General features: G+C 34.0%; 1 protein-coding gene across 4 annotated transcripts in view; it reads left to right on the top strand.

Annotated features, from left to right (window-relative positions):
- Positions 1-17,426, top strand: part of SGCZ (sarcoglycan zeta) — a 418,982-nt gene that overhangs the window by 343,677 nt on the left and 57,879 nt on the right. For all 4 annotated transcript variants that reach the window (XM_048304886.1, XM_048304884.1, XM_048304887.1 and 1 more), the window contains one exon: positions 15,840-15,962. In XM_048304886.1, the coding sequence (XP_048160843.1) occupies positions 15,840-15,962 (123 nt within the window). The remainder of the gene's footprint in view (positions 1-15,839; positions 15,963-17,426) is intronic.

The following is a 17,426-nucleotide window of genomic DNA, read 5'->3' as shown; positions in this document are numbered from 1 at the left end:
ACCCATTATTGCAGTACAATATTTTTATACTGGCACTAAAAACTACACAGAGAGAAAGTACAGAGAGAAAGTCACAGCTGTAGCAATGCTTTCTGTTGGGATCTGTACCAACTGAGCAAGAAATGTTGGTTTGTATTCCAGTCTATTCATGACATATGCTCTGGAAACTGTCAAGTTTGTGTCTGCATCTCCAAAAGGACTCCACAGACTTCAGTTTTTAGACATGCCATTTAAGACCAATGGAGCAGATGTACCACAGACATGAATTGTATCTACAAAATACAGATGAAAAAATGCCAATCCATTGAATTTTGTATATAAGCTGGATAGTGATCACATCTCTCCCCTCCCAAGCCTTACTTAGTAATACCTTTTGCATTATGCATTCTACTGAATTACCTTTATACAACCTTTTTTCTCTGTTTAATCAATGTTTGCATTGTTTATATGGAAAAATATCTATTTCTTTTTTCTACCAATCTTAGAAATGCACATTAGTTGCTCACCTTGAGCCACAAGTCTTTTGTCTCCATGCTGTCTGCACATATCATGTATAATTTTGCCTGCTTTTCAGTGGAGTACATTAGTCTCGCAAGCACTAAAAAAAGTTAATGTGACATTTGAAAGGCACATTTGTATTTAATGTAAATTCATCCTCAGACTGGATTTTTAGTTCAGCAATTTTTTTTTTTTTTTTTTTTTTTTTTTTTTTTTTTTTTTTTTTTGGTGAGAGGTTTTTTCCACTTTTTTCCTTACTGCAACAATTGCTTCTGACAGCAATTTTGACCTTTATCTCTTCATAAAGAACTCTGGGGATATCTGAAATGTGCAAAAAAGTGCATTTCATTTCTGCTAAGCTTTGAGCCCTCAGACAGAATCATAAGTCTTACAGAGGTCCAGATCTGTACAAGTCACAGCTTTAGAGAACTCCTGAACCTGTCGCTCTACACACTGAGATCTTCAGAGCCATGCAAATTCAGAAAAAATATTTGAATACCAAAGTTATATCACATTCTTGCAGTTACTTTTTGAAAATAGCAGGCAGATGTATGATTTTCAATTACAGCACTGCTAAAGACTGATAACATTGCTAAAAATATATTCAAATAGCTTGTCAAATTTGGAGATCCTTTCCATACATTTACGACAAAACTCGTCTTGTGCATTCGATATCTTTTTCTTTAAAAAGTGCTTGCTTACTTGCTGTGTTCCATCAAGAGCACATGGGTTATTGTGCAGAAACTATTGGACATTAGAAACTGCAGCTATGTAACTTTGTGGGAGTGGGAGTCTCCATTATTCATACCTATATCGCCCATGGCAATTGCATATGCTTATATCAAGTGATACCTCACCAGGTGACACATCCTGCTACCCCTTCACTTCTGAGGCGCTCAAAGTAACCCACCACCTAAATGTCGCCTCTGATGTTCCCTATGCAACCTTTAGATATCAATGAAGATCTGAAGCAAGGTACAACATTTTAAGCATTCTTGCTTTTAGAATCTGCGAGAGTAGCAAAATATTGTAATATATTCTTACTCTGTGGGGTTGTAACAATAATAATAAGGTACATGTAAAAATAGGCGTACATGTTGCTCTAAATCTTTGATATTGTCAGACATTTACTTAAGATTTTTATGAACGTGAACTAAGTATCCATTAATAACATGCTGAATTAGACAAGAAATGTTTCTGTATTTTTTAATCTTGTTCGCATACACAGTAGCCTCAAATGTAAGGTCTTTTCTCCTAAGCATTGCAAGAAGAGGGTGGTTTTAGACTGATCATACATATATACCCTTTCCTCACTGTAGGAAAAGGGAAAAAATGGTCTCAACTCTTTCTTATCTGCACAGTTGTGCTTGTATCATCTGTAGTAGGGTGCTGGGAGGGAAGGGGTGGAGTTGGTTTACAATACCTCATTAGCTCTTTCTGCCCTTCAACTGAGAAAACATGGATTAGAACTTGTCAGGAATACGTGAAATAAAGACTTTCTCCTTCCGCTTACAAAGAGGTTTGCCTACCTGTTGTTCCAAATTTCAGTAAGATTTTCAAAATTTGAAATAGAGTAAGCATTCTGCTAGTCTAATTTTCATATTAAAGCACTTGCTCTTGTAACCACTGTGGTACAGTAGGATAATTATTATTGCCAAGAAGATATGTTGCTAAAACAAAGCCAAATAAATGAGTTATCCATTTCTCAGCATTCTCTTGATTTCTATTCCTTAACTAAAATACAGACTGAATAAACACAAATTTTGGTCCTTAATACCACTTTACCATACCTAGATGAATTAGTAGTCCAATTTTTGCAGTTATATACGAAGAAGAGTATTTCACATTGAAATTCAGACTGAATATGTAATAGCTTAAAATCTTCGTTTGGCACATTTTGTCATTTATCAAGTTATTCTCATTGTAGCAAAGGTTTTTAACTTATACTTACTTCACTTCCTCTTAATTTTCTAATACAAAAAATAAATGAACACAGAATCTGTAATTTTTGGGCAAAATAACTTGCATTGCTTATATTTTTTCAGATGTTTTTGCATCTTAAATAGAATTTTCTGTTGACAATTGTCTGATGTTTTCCCTGGTTTTAGATTAGGTATTTGTCATTCAGAGAATATTTGGATAATTTACCCAGCAAAATCTTATACATTCTGAGTGTACTAATTTAAAGTATAATGGTTCTTAAACCTTTATAGCCAGTTAAGTACTCTTTCCAAGTATAGGAATATAAACAATTTATCAGGAGGTGAAAATACAACCGATGTGCTAGTTTGTGGTACAAATCCATTGTCAGGTCTTTTAAATGGAGGTAAATGGGAGATACTTGCTCTTTTTTATACAGGTCCGTTTGCCTTGTACTTAACTGCAGGGTTAAAGGATTTCTTTCAGCTTCAGGACTCACTGCAGAAGGAATGATGGAGCAGTGCCTGGAAGGCCATATGGCTTTATATCTCCTCCTGGCAAAGCATGCAAGATGAGCCAAGAGGCAGTCAAAAAGTGAGCCATGTTGCTCATAACAATTGAAATGTCCAGCTGGAATCTCAGTCTCATCTCTTCTCACAATTTACAGGGCAACGTGATGTTGCCTCCATTTCTGTCTGTCTAATCCATGGAAAAGTCTTTTTACAAACCATCTGTGCTGTAACAGGTTTTATGATAGGAGTTCACCTAATATATATACCCTTAATGACTTTGGCTAAACTATCTTGAGAATCCATTCCCATTAATTAATTATCTTGAAGTGCAGAATTAGGAAAATGTGAAGCTCTCTGAAAACTGGTCAAAAAAATAGGTCAAAACTTTGACCTATTTGCCAGCACTTTGATGGGTCTGCCAAACTAATCCTGAAAAAATTAACATTGTAATTTATTTGAAATTCATCCATATTTCTCTTGCAATTCTCTGTTCAAGTAATTTAGAAATAATAAAAAGCATCAGGATTTGTTTGTTTTGATTCAGCATCAAGAGGCAGGCAATTTTTTTCTAATTTTTGTTACTATTTCACTTGTAAACTGGTTGCATCATTTTCTGTGTTAATCTTCATATGTGCATTTGAAATTCAGCTATGGCAAACATGCCCTGGTGACAAAGCCCTTGCATTAACTGGATTGAAAAATAGTATTATTTTTTACACATCCATTACAGAACTCATAAAATTATTAAATATACTATGTCAACAATTTTCAATCCAGTTTGTGCTTGGTTAACAAGATCTCTTTGAAAGAGAGAGATGCTTTACACAGTACTTCTGATAAATTAGGTACATTTTTCAATTTTTAAGCAATATCTTTCATATCGTTATGATGATCTTATTGTATGTTATATGCAGACATAACACTAAATTGCTGTTTAATATTTGAAATACTCTTTGTGTAAAATATATCTTAAGTCTCCCTCATTGCCACATGAATTGCCACATGAATTGCTACATGAAAACTGCTGTAAAAATAGAGTAGTAAGATATTTCTCTGTCAGTTATTAGGACCAAGTGGTAATTCTTTCTGGTAGGTATGGCCATTATTTAGCCTGATACCTTCTTCCTAAAATACAAGAGCATATCACATCAGTTGATATGCCCAGAATTAAAAGTTCTTTATGAATAAGCACAACTGCAAGCAGCAGTAGGACAGTAATTGAATTCTGTGCAATTTCCGCATGGTTATTTCAGTGGAGAGAGAGTGCTTGTGCATTGTTGGTATTAAAGAGCTTATCCAAAAAGGTCGATGCAGTGGATATGATTCCTTGCTTCAAGTTTTATCATCCTCAGTAGTGTGTTATATGTAGTCTTCTTTGAATCTTAAAACTAATAACTTCAGTACTTCCAGAGCTGGGGTCTTAAGACCTCTTCCCCTTATTTCTGCACTCAGTGTATTTTTTTCTACTTTCTACCTTCTTCAGACTCTAAAAGTTTTTTCCATTTGAGTCTTGATCCAGCTTTTCTTCTTTTCTTTTTCTTTCCCTCAGTCTGAGCTCAGGAAGACTATTTCTACCTCAGATACAAGGTACAGCTCATGTTAGTTCATATCTGAAGTTGTTTTGATCTAACGTGGAAAGCATCATTTCTGTCTGTAACTGACAGACAAAAAGAAAAACCTACTTTGTACTTTAATAAATAGTCTGATTTTTTTTTGGTACCATAGATAAAATACATGCAGCTAATTTCCTTTCCTTGTTTGTTCATGATCTAAATTTGGAGGGAATTTTAAGGTCCAGTACCTTATTTTTGATGTGGTGCTGGCAGGAACACCTGGACTGGTGACGTGCTGGCTTCTTCCAGGGCGGCCTTCAAAAAGAAGCCACCACAAGTCTCTTTTTCTCATGAAAGCACAATGGTCTCTAGCCACTGTCACTTTAGAGGTGATATGAAAAGGATGAAAGGGAGCACTAAATCAGTGTTTTCCAGGCAGGAGTTATGGAGGGGGAGCAGGATTACAGCAGTGACTATGCAGAGCAGTGTCCAATCCACTTGGTATGAGCCTCAGCTCGCTGCCTTAGTATTTCATCTCAATGCTAACTTTTACCCCAGAGCATCTGTAGTGATTCTGGACACATAATGAAATAGGTTTCAATTATCAATAGCTATTTGGCAGTGGTACTGCAGTCCTCTGCTTACTTTGGTGCTTATAGGCTCTTTATTTTACCTTATATGTAGTTTAAATACAAGTCTGGACCTTTCCACTCTTTCTAGAAAATTGGCACTGAAAAATAGGAGAAAAAGATATTCTGTTTTAATTCTCAAATATTTTATCCCCTTCCCATCCCACCCAACCCAACCTCATGACATATCAGAGGACCTGGAACTACAAGCAGTTGATTGATTTAACTGTTGAGGTAGAGTCTGAGTGGGAAGAGGTAATTAGTGTTTTCATGGTGGTGTGCAGAAGTGTTAGTGTTTAAACATTAATCCAGTGCCATCTGTCCTGCTGCTGTTACCCACATGCTGTTGGCCAGTACAGGCAACGTAGCTACTACCCAAATGTTCAGAGCAGGGAAGGAGAAGTGATTTCCTTTTGTAGGAGAGACATCCCAAGAGTCAAAGAAATGGTGTTATTCAGAGGTATATAAGTAGGTTTTAGAGGTATAGGAGTGGGTTTGAAGGATGCAGCATAAATCTTCAAAAGATGGTTCTAATTCTTTGTCTTTAGCTCTATCTAAAGCTAATACTTCATTTAATTTCAAAAACAGCTGCTGTGCATGCACTGTGACATTCACAAGGCTGCTGCTGGGCGCTAAGCATTATTAAATTACCCACAACATCTGGACTTGTAGCAAGTCTCTGACAGGACATTAAGATTTTATTTTTACCCCTCTTTTCCCTGATGTTCAGACAGCTCACTAATATTGTCAGGAATATATTGTTCTAAGGGGTGAAGGAGAAAATAGGGGCAAAAAGTGAGAAACCTATTTTAACTTGATTAAATACAAAAACATAGTTTAAAAGAAAGAGAAGAGCAGTGAGATCTTTCTTGTGTTCTTCTTTATTTCAGAGTTGCAGAGAACACTTAGATGTAGAAATTCAACAGCATGCGGATGTTTTAAAGGTGTTGAAATAACAGCAAAGAGATTTGTAAAACCTAGGGATAAGAAGTAATTTGATTGTAGACTTAGATTCTCTCTTCAGCTAAGTTATCTTTAAAAAGTCTGAGTTCTATCAGTTTCGTTATTGAGGCATCTATGGGAAATTAGCCTGTTTCTGTTTGTGAAAGAGATTCTTTCAAGTGAATAGTCAGGCTTGGAAACATTTGTGTTTGCCCATGAAAATTATTTGTTCATATGAAATTGTGAACCTCTTAGATAGTAATTTCTGGTTCATATCTATTAGATGACTAGTATTAAAAAAAAAAAAAAAAAAAAAAAAAAAAATCAGTTTTATGGAATATCCCCTCACATATCTTTAGAATATCAGAAATTGCATCTCAGTGTTATGTTGCAACTAATATTGTTTTCTAAAAACATTAATATTGAAGTTAAATTTCTATTTTTTGCGCTGCTCCAAGTCCTATAAAAATAGACATTTCCAAAACCAACTTCAGTGTAACACTGTAACTTTAAAAATACATTGGAAAATAGCAATTAATAACCACAGCTAGAACACTGCTGCTTTTTTGTGCTTGTTTCTAAATGAATTAGTTTATTTGCCTTTTTTTTACCTCCATTTAGAACATGAGTTTCAAGTTCCATATTATGCCAATACTAGATATGTTTAATTGTGCCATTTGTAGATGGGCGAAGCTGTCTTGATGTAATTTGTCTCAAGCACGTACAGGATATTTAAAGGTATATTCATTATGGATTTTAAAAATTTCTTTAATACATAAATATATGTCTGAAAATAACTTCTTTTTCCTTAGGCTATTCTTAGAGTGATAAATATTGCAGCTGTAACTGAATTATGAACAGATGGCATTGAATTAATGACTAGCTGAATATTTTTAAATTTTGACTAGATTTCTTCCTGTGAAGAAAAGCACTCCATAAATCTGAAATTAATTAGTCACTGGGAATAGTTATCACTCACTGAATCTCTAACATGAGTTAGAGATCAAAATATACAGAGTGAGCATTTTTTTCCAAATAAAAATTAAGGACTACCTTGCCTTTAAAATAAGTTATTACAACATTAGAGTTCCAAAACTTCATGATTTTGCCTTTGTGTTATTCTAAACATGTATTTTGGTTGTAGAAGTTGTTTTGTTGCTCTTTTATCATACATATTACCAAGGCGCCTCCTATCCATTTTGTTTCCTGTACCGAATAAGAAGCCAGGTGCTAATTTAGCACACCTATTTTTCTCTAGCTGAGCGATTCTGGTTGGCTTGCCATACTTCCGATGCGAAGGCTTTCGGCTGGTCCAGATGAAAATTCCACCTATGCTGCAGGTCTTGTCTCTGAATTTGTACATCCATCTGCATCTAGATTGTACTTCTTTCCAGATACAGAATCATACGTTCTTTTAGGGTCACTTCAGATTTCCCAAGGGTATCAATATAGCCCCCATAAGTAGGGTATTTCAAAGGTAGACAATCTGGCAGTGGTTCAAATCACAAAGATACAGAATTTCAGTGTCAGCTGGGTAACCAGCTGAGGTAGATGTCTTCATCAGTGAATTGAATTACATCTTATGTGTTACAAGTCAACAATGAACTCCACTGAGAACCTTAATCAAAAGAGACACTTCCAGAAGCTAAGAGACCAAATATGCTTTTATCCTGCTTCTGCAGCTTTCTGGCCCTTGTCCCACTGTCAAGGGCAAGGAGACAAGTAATTCCCTAAATGGATAATGCAGAAATCCTGAGAGCTGGGTTAAGCCCTCATCATCTTGTGCCATCATCATAGTGGAGGCTAGTTGCTCAGAAATCTGGAAATGCATTTCACTGATCTGCCAAGCAGCAGAATGGTTTAAAACTATCATTTTCTGGTCATCACGCTATATTTTTTTCTCTTGTTTTTCTACCCATTAGTACCAAGTGGTAGCCTTGTAAATGAGTCGTGTATCTTTTAGTATTTTGTACATTCTTTCATTAAATCTTTCTCGGTTAAAGTGTAGTTATATGAAATGGTAAGACCTTTTGCATAGATAGCTTCAGGATATTTTTACTCTCTAGCTAAAGCAGATAATTAGAGAAACAGTTTGTAAAAAATAGACTTTTTTAGTCTTCCTTATAGAGTAGCTAGCAGTATTGAATGAATATAAAAATGCAAAATAGGGGTTCTTTAACATTTCTTTTTCAAGAAAGCTTCTAAGTACTCTGGTAGTTCATATCGTTTGTTTCAGTCTTCTCTCTCAAAGTGTGATTAATTAAATTCTTTATCTCAAAAATTTTGATTTGCATGCAGAAACATTATAATGGTCTAATTCACTACATTGTGAGCAATATTATAAAATATTTTTGAGTCACAACACATTTTATTTGAAGTCCATGGGAAACTGCCAAAAGCATTTGGAAGAACAATTTTTTTAATAAAGTTGGGGGGAAAAAAAAGGAAGATGCAAAGCTAACCTCTTAATAACAAGGGTACATAAAGAATATATTGGCAAGGTGGAGATTGGTCAAAGGTTGGACTCCATGATTTTGGAGGTCTTTCCAACCTGAATGATTCTGTGATTCTGTGAATATGAGCAAAAATATTTGCTAGCTTTTAATTTATATTAATAAAACAAAAAAAAATGTTCAATATGTCTGGAGGGTAGAAAAAAATCTCAGAATAACTGTCTAATGCTTACAGAGAATATTACAAGCAAGAAAGACAAAACTGAAATGCTTTAGTTTCTAAATCTTAACAAAGTAAGATCCACAACAGTTGCTTAAAAAGGTCACAGGATAAAATGAGTAAGAGGAAAGGTAAGGAACCATTGGATTACATGAATGTATTTCACTTCATCCAATTTCATTTTCAGTCCAGTTACCTCAGAATGATAAAGCAGGATGCATAAAGGTCCTTGCAGTACTAGCACGTATTTCAGACAGCATGCAGATGAGAGATGAGGCGTCAAAAGATGCAGATAGGTCAAACATCAGATCTGTTTTTAAGAACAAAGCAGAGATGTAGAGATTTATACATCAGTCACTTTTCAGTAGAATTTCTGGTAAATTGGTAGAACATTCAATGGAGGAGTCTGGCTAAAAGTCTGACCTAAAGGAAATATATAATGATAAACAGTAACAGGTTTAGCAAGGAATGATTGACCTTATGATCTGCGAGATGTTCTATTTCCCAAGGAGAAATTCAACAGTCCTGTTTTGTCTTTGAGTTTCCTCTATCTAATGAAGACGTTTCATACTCCCCTTACTATTTCCACATGCTCTTGCTGTTTGATTTAAATGTGGTGTTCATCAAGTACAGCAGGTAGTCATGTGTCTCACTATGAACTGTTCTGTCTTTTTTTAACTCATTTCTCACCAGTTGAATGTGCAGTTACTTAGAAGCAACTGTATTTTCATAAAACATGTAGTGACCAAACAGCGTAACTATAGACTTACAGCCTAGCTCAGCTAACAGAGACAGTGGAAATATTCCCACTAATTTTGTATGGAAAAGTAGTGCCCAGACTGCTTCAATAAGACTCAGATTCCAAAAGGTGTAGGATCAGCTTTGTAAATTATTTATGTTGTAAAAACCAATCACATCACAGAAAGCTAGAAATGACAAGGTTAAGGATAAGGCTGAAAACTTGTAAAATTCTCTTAGGATTTAGTAATATTCAGATTGCATTCATCATGAGTAAGAAAAATTGATAAGCTTTCTACTCCCATTCACATCTTGTAGTACACAAAATATGTTAGAGTTATAAATAATACAGCTGCTTGAGCTGGACTTTTGAGCTTGTCAATGAAAGCTAAGTTGATAAATGCAACTACAAGAAAAATTTAACATATTGTGGCTATTTATTGATCTCACAAAGAAAGATTCCTGGACAATAAAGGAAAACATGCATAGGAAAGATAATGTAATAGATCTGGTAATAAAAAATATATATTTATTTATAATTTAACCTACTATTTACTTTATATTTTAAAATACTTTATTTAATAATCTAGTTTAAATGTAAAATATCTGTTTACATATAGCCACATATATTATTAATATGTTTATTATATATTATTTGTTTATGCTTATAATGTGTCTATAGTATTATGAGAAAAATTAGTCCAATAGAAAAGTCATCTTGCCACAAGCCTCAGTTCAAGAATCTAGATCATGTTTTGAGTAAATTAAACTTAATGGGATTATAAGTAGAGCAAAACATACAGTGTGAATTCCTACAGATACATTTTGGTGCCTGACATATCTTCCTGTGTCTTGCTTGGCTTTCTTATCTAGGGACCCATATAAGCAATTAAAATGTTGTAGCTAAAATTACAGACAATGCACATCCTTTTAACCATTACAGAAGCAAAATAAATGTGTTGACTTAAAGCTCAAACAACCTTCAAGAAGTAAAGAATCACATTTTACTTTCATTCACCCATGTGTATTGCTCATAGCTGATGAAATTATGAACAGCTGTATCTGATCAGACCAAAGGTCTGTTCAGCCATGTAGTTTCTGAGTCTCATGGAAAATACCATATGTTAGGAATAGTAGGAGGAAAAGCGCAGAATTGCTCTTGAGCTGTTGTGGCCTCATGCAGAAGTAGCATGGAGAGTGCTGTCTGCTGCAATTTTTATCCAACTTCTACGTACTATTTTCATAGTTCCACTGTCAAGATGCACCAGGAAGACAGACTGCAGGAAGGAGGTATTGTATCCATTGCAGAGGTGACAGGCAATATTTCAGATGTGTTTTTCAGTGAAAATGATATACCATATAAATGGTGGACTCGACAGTGTCAGGTTAAGGCTGGACTTGATGATCTTAGAGGTCTTTTATAACCATAATGATTCTATGATTCTATGAAGTTCCTAGAAGTGAAATCTGCCTGAGAGGGGAGAATTTTCTGTCAGATTTCATTTGACAAAGTCTTAAACCTGTAACACCACTAATCTTTCTTGGATATTAGTGGGTCTGTAGATTATGATGAAGGAAGTGTCCTGCCTGATTCAGATGGTTCTACTGAGTTTCCTCTTATTATAATGTGTGGCTTATTCCTATGCTAATAATTTTTGTCGACAGCTGTTATTGTTTGCTCTCAAAAAGGGTAACAAATGTGTGCTTTGCTTCTTCTGGCCTAGCACTTGCTCCAGCTTCCCTTGTCTGAGTAGAGAATCATTCAGACTAGGAAACCTTAAAGACCAACCTCTCCTAGAAGCAGTAGCTTTCTGACATCTCTACAGCATGGCCATCAACTATTGACAAACTAAGCTAAGGGGTTTTTTACCTTCTACTTTCATGCTTTTTAGATATAATGAAGGTGGTCCCTTCCCTTCCTCAGCAAACGAAACACAGAATATGTTCTGATTGCTGTGAATCTTTGATTCCTCAATGCTTCTATTCAGCTGGTATGAATCCTTCATTTGCATTATTGCTCTTGCATTCACTGAAATTTTTTTGAGATCTCTGGTAGTAAAAAAACCCATAATGTCTAACATTCCTATGAATATTAAAAAAAAATTATCTAGGTATACACTTCACAAATATTGATTTTAGACACAGATGAGTGTTGAATCTTCATTAAAAATGCTTTATCTCTTTTATCTCCAATCTCAGAAGCATCAACACATTCTCATAAAAGTAACTTTGTCATCCAGATAAACTCAGCATGTAATAAATTTTAAATAACCCATCTTTCATTGAAGAACCAGAAGAAAATATATTGAACTTTATTATGTTTACTATTTACAAGGATCAATCTGTAGTAATTTCATTTGAATTCTAATCCCTATATTTAATTTAAGGTTGTTGATTTTTTATCTTTTTCTGTGTCTGAATTTTTTGTGTGGTGGGTGGGCATGGAAGGTGATGGAGAAATCAGACATAGCTGCTAGTGTTTGTAGTCATGTCTAAACCTTGTAAGATGGCGAGTTCTTGTTACTATTTATTATCATACCTAATAGTGGTTCTAGTTAGTATTTCTGAATCAAAATGACTGTAAGTCATCATTGACTTTAAAATGCAAAATGTTAGAACACACATTCTTCATGTTGTTACTATGACATTTCTTAATGAGTAAGTCAAAATCTCTACAAATTCAAAACAGTACAGTTCTTGTTTTGAAATTTATTCTCTAGTACTGTTAATCCAGATTAAAGAACCATTATTTTCTGTATTTTTATTGTGTGTACTGCCCAACATTTTCATTTAATGCAACTTCACTATAGTTAAAATGAACAATTTTAGGCTTTGAACCATTTTAAATGTAGCTGGTTTAATGACAGTTTCAATTATACAACTGCTGTGCAACAAGCATGTGTTATAAACCATCATTACATGCCATGTATGTATGAACATGAAACATATATTTTTCATCCATATACTTTAAATGAAAGGAATTTCACAGAAACATAATAATTTAATTGAGAATTATACAACTGAATTTACAAATAAATAGTTTTCCTGAACACAAGATGAGAAAAGAGTTTGTCATGGACATCCCTTGAACCTGATTAAAACTGTTAGCAGAGACAACTCCATGTCTAGTATGAAGTAGATCAGTAGTACAGTAAGGAGTAGCAGTGCTAAACAGCTTTTCTTATAGTCATGTGTTTGATAGAAATTACCTTTCCAAACAGAATTTAGAAGATAGATTTTCTTCTGTGATTCTCTGGACTGAAGTATGCATTATTCAAGCAGATATGATTTGCTGAAAATAGTGATTGCTCTACAAGTTTGAGATTAGAAATTCAAAATATTTCCTTTGTTCATGCATGATATTCTAAGACTTGATGCATTGTTTTTGTTAGTAGTGCTGTTAAAGATTCAGACATTTTATGAGATGTGCGTGTTTGTGGAGTGTTTTTGGAACAGAGCAATTTGCTTTACAGCTAAGAAGATAATACCCAAATACATTGTAAATGCAACTGCTTGCTCCTATTTCAACTGGGAAATGAAAATGCAATGAAACAGAATTCCATTTTGATAGCATTGATTACTCTGTAGGCAGCTTAACTTTTCAAAACCTGTTTTATAACATTCTCACCTGGTTCTATGTCAAAGAGACAGATTTAACATGTGTTATGTTTTTTAGTACTCTCTCAGGTACCTTGAATACACTAGCTACCATTTCAGCAGTAAGCAAGGAACACCAATTACTAAGTCCTGATTGCAACATGAAGTAAAAGCCCATTTATTTTAGCATTAAAATTTATTTACTTCCTGTGATGATACTTTGGACTAGCTGAATTCTATGTGTGCTTTTATGCAATGTGATTTTGAAGCAGCACACATGCTGAACATCTAAAATACATGCATTTCTTAGTCAAAGTTCCAGATCATTGTTAAGTAATTTTTCATAAAAACCTATATTATACTAAATGCATCATAAGTTTTAAAAAGCAGTTATTGAAACATGATATGTCACTTACAGTGATATATAATGAGTAAGAATGTGTCAGGTCTTTTCTCTTTTTGATTTCTGACACATTTTCTGTTAATTTCTCTTCCTTACAGAGCTAACAACTTTGATGGGTGTAAATTATCAACGTCACAGTATTTACAATGCCACTTACTTTTAGGTGGCTAAGCTATCATCAGCTCTTATATAAAGATGAAACTATTTAGTATTAAGTTATTTGCAATTATCCTTTGGTTTTCTGAACCATAAGTATGGTTGCAGGATAAGGGCATCCCCAACTTCCTGCATTTGGTTTGCATGGGAAGGTTCAGGTAGTTTGGGGAGGATACAGTTACACGGGTGGCTTCTCTGAGAAGCTGCCAGAAGCGTCATCCATGTCCCACAGACTGACTACAGTGCAAAAGAATAGAGCATCCTATGCAATTGTATTGGTAACATGCATCACTAGGTAATGGCATTTTGCACAAATAATTCACGTATGTCTGCAGGGCACCACTGTCAAGGACATCACCCACCTTTGGAAAGTATTTAGGGGTAATGGATGAATTGCATTAGAGAGATATTTATGAATATATATTGTGATTACAATTACCTGATGGACTGTTAGACTTGTTATACCTTTTTTCAGTGAGTATTCTGAAATGTTTGAGAGATAGAGCATTTATCCCATGGCTAACATTAGATTACCTGAAATCTGCGCCTGTGTGTTTTTACAATGATTTTGTATTTTTTCAAAACAAAGCCTAATTAACATATTTTTAAAAAATTTCAGCTGTGGAGAAACATTTACAGAATCGACATGTCTAAATTCAACAAAATGCATCATCACAAGTATTTTGATAATTCCTTTTCGTATTTTTTTCCTTTGTGAATTAAAACAGCCAGAAGTTTTTTACATTACAAACATAAGTTCATTCGAAAGTAGGAGGAGTGGTTTTGATTACACAAAGGAATTTCACAGAAACATAATAATTTAATTGAGAATTATACAACTGAATTTACAAATAAATAGTTTTCCTGAACACAAGATGAGAAAAGAGTTTGTCATGGACATCCCTTGAACCTGATTAAAACTGTTAACAGAGACAACTCCATGTCTAGTATGAAGTAGATCAGTAGTACAGTAAGGAGTAGCAGTGCTAAACAGCTTTTCTTATAGTCATGTGTTTGATAGAAATTACCTTTCCAAACAGAATTTAGAAGATAGATTTTCTTCTGTGATTCTCTGGACTGAAGTATGCATTATTCAAGCAGATATGATTTGCTGAAATTGATTCTGCAAATTATGGGCTGCTAAGGCAATGCCTTGACCAAAATTCATTATCACAGTTTTTATATTCCTTATTATATATTTTGATACTATGAATTTGCATATTGAACTAAAATCTTTCATATTATGGAGGCAGAAGTTTTGCACAACCTTATAAACCAGGCTGTTAAACTGAGATAACATACATTAATTTCTTTGTCCACAATGCCCTCCCCATAATTTTTACCCATATAGATTGATTCCAGTAATGCATTACAAAACTAATCAGAGATCAAAGAGAAAATTTCAGATAATTATTCCCTGAAATAGTGCACCTTGCCTTATATCTGGTTGTGCCATATGCAGTTCCTTGCTTTTCAAAACCATTTTCAGAAGTGATGTTTGCTTTCACTTGTTAATAAAATAAAAGTTTTGGAAACAATTTAGTAGACAAAACACTGAAGAGTAAGGATAAGACCTGTAAATTGAAAAGCATAGTAAATTTAAAAGTCTCAATATCTGCAGACTTTCTTTATTGCAGTTAGATCAATTCCATCTATCTGTACAATTTCAGAATTATTTTAGGGTTTTTGAGCTTTGGGACATTTGGGAATATTGTTTCATAAAATACAACAAATTGTGATATTTTAGTTCATGTTTTTTGTTTGTTTTGGTGCTTTGTTGTGGTTTTTTTTTGTTATTCTGTTGTCTAAGTTTGTAGTAGAACTGAATTAAAACAACCCTTTTCTGCTGTGTTGATTTGTATGTCTTAATGGAATAAGGTCATGTGTTATCTTTATTTTTTCATTGGCAAGAAACTGCAATTTAAACTGAAGAAAACCCAGAAAGCTCTGTCTGAATTGGCATTTCAAGATCTCAGTGCTTAAGTACATTCTAAAGTTTACTGTTGATTTCCACGTAATGTTGAAATAGATGTTTTCAAAGTTATTTCTGTAAATTATTTTAACAGTATTTTATAAAGCATATTATCTATCAGGCTTACAGAAAGCCAAATATTTTAGTAAAGCATCATGTATTCAATATGTTTTGGATATTCCATGAATGCCAATGATTAATTCTTACAAAATATCTTAGATGTAACAATCACTTCCTTGGTTTCAGGAGCTGATGCTGTGGAAGCTCAGTGTAAGAGATTTGAAGTGAGAGCAAGTGGCAGTGGAAAAGTATTGTTTTCTGCAGATGAAGATGAGATTGTCATCGGAGCTGACAGACTGAAAGTAACAGGTATGGTAATATTAAAGTTTCTAAATTGATGTAAACATATATATTTTAATATCTTTAGTAGTAATTAAACTATCAATCTTCTAAAAATTTTAATCCACTGGAGAAAAAAAAGTCTTCTCATTATCAGTGATTGATTGATCAACCAAAAGATACTGCATAATCTAAATATCAATTCCTCTAAAGTTAGAATTGAATTTGAACTCTGCAGGATCAACTGTGGTACAAATCACACTTACCACTGTTTTGGCTTTTATATGTCACCATTAAGCATTGTTTTGTGGTGTGTGTGCCATTTGTTTAGGTAATGCTCCTTCAAAATGATAAAAACTATTGTTACATATGGTGACTTTTGTTTTTTCTGTATACAAAATATCAAGTCTACTTTCCACATGAATTAAGGGTATGTATTCTGCTTTATTTCATGAGGCTCAGCTGAAAAACCATGCCTTGACTTGGCTATATTAGCTTATAATGAATTATAGGTTACTGTTATGGTTTCACCACAGCCAGCAATAAAGCTTTACACTACCGCTGGTTCCCTTCTCCACCAGTGTGGGTGGGGGAGAGAATTGGAAGGGTGAAAACAAAAAAAAAACCTCATGGGTGGCGATAAAGACAGTTCATTAGGTAAAGCAAAAGTTACACACAGAAGGAAAGCAAAACAAAGAAGTAATTCATTGCTTTCCATGGGCAGTGTGGTGTTTAGCAATCTTCAGGAAAGCAGGGCCCCATCATACATAATATGGAAAAAGAGAATCATACTGAATCCTGCTAAGGCTCAAACTTGGTCATAATACTAAATGCTGAGAAAATTAATCTTAAACGTATAATTGACACAGAAGATTTCAAAGCATCTATCATAAGTTAAAAAATAAAACATCGTGCAAATGGCACGAAGAATTAGATTCCCCGCCACTGAAAAATGCAATCATAAGTTTTAGATATAATGATCATTATTTTTTAATCAAACATTCGGCACCATAAGAATTAATTTTATCCAAAGGTTGTGTGATATCTTTAAATTCTTCAGCAAACAGATGAAAAGTGATGAGTCCCTGTGAGAAGCACCAATCAGACTGTATTACTCCACATGGCATGATATGACTGATGAAACCTGGCAGGAAATCATAATGTCAAACATCAACCAGAATTTTTTTCTTTAGTTTATTTTTCTCAAGCTTGTGTTTTTATTATCATGGTGCCTTGGGGTGAATATAGGAAAGGAATTATAGAAGAAGAAATAAAACAAAAGTTGAATATAAAACAAGAAAAATAAGATGTGCTTATTTGGAGATAAAGCTCTCACATGTATTTTTTTAAGGATGGTACTAGAAAGAAATGATTTTATTTTCTTCTGTAGCAATCAATAATGTCTATTTGGAAACACTTCACTGTGAATGGGTCCAATAAATGATTTATTTTGGTAATTAATTTTCAAAGTATGTCCATGGGCATTGATAGACT

This window comes from Corvus hawaiiensis, chromosome 5 (assembly GCF_020740725.1).
Source record: "Corvus hawaiiensis isolate bCorHaw1 chromosome 5, bCorHaw1.pri.cur, whole genome shotgun sequence".
In the NCBI taxonomy this organism is placed as follows: domain Eukaryota; kingdom Metazoa; phylum Chordata; class Aves; order Passeriformes; family Corvidae; genus Corvus; species Corvus hawaiiensis.
The sequence above is the reverse complement of the archived record's forward strand: the minus strand, read 5'-3'. Positions and strand labels throughout refer to the sequence as shown.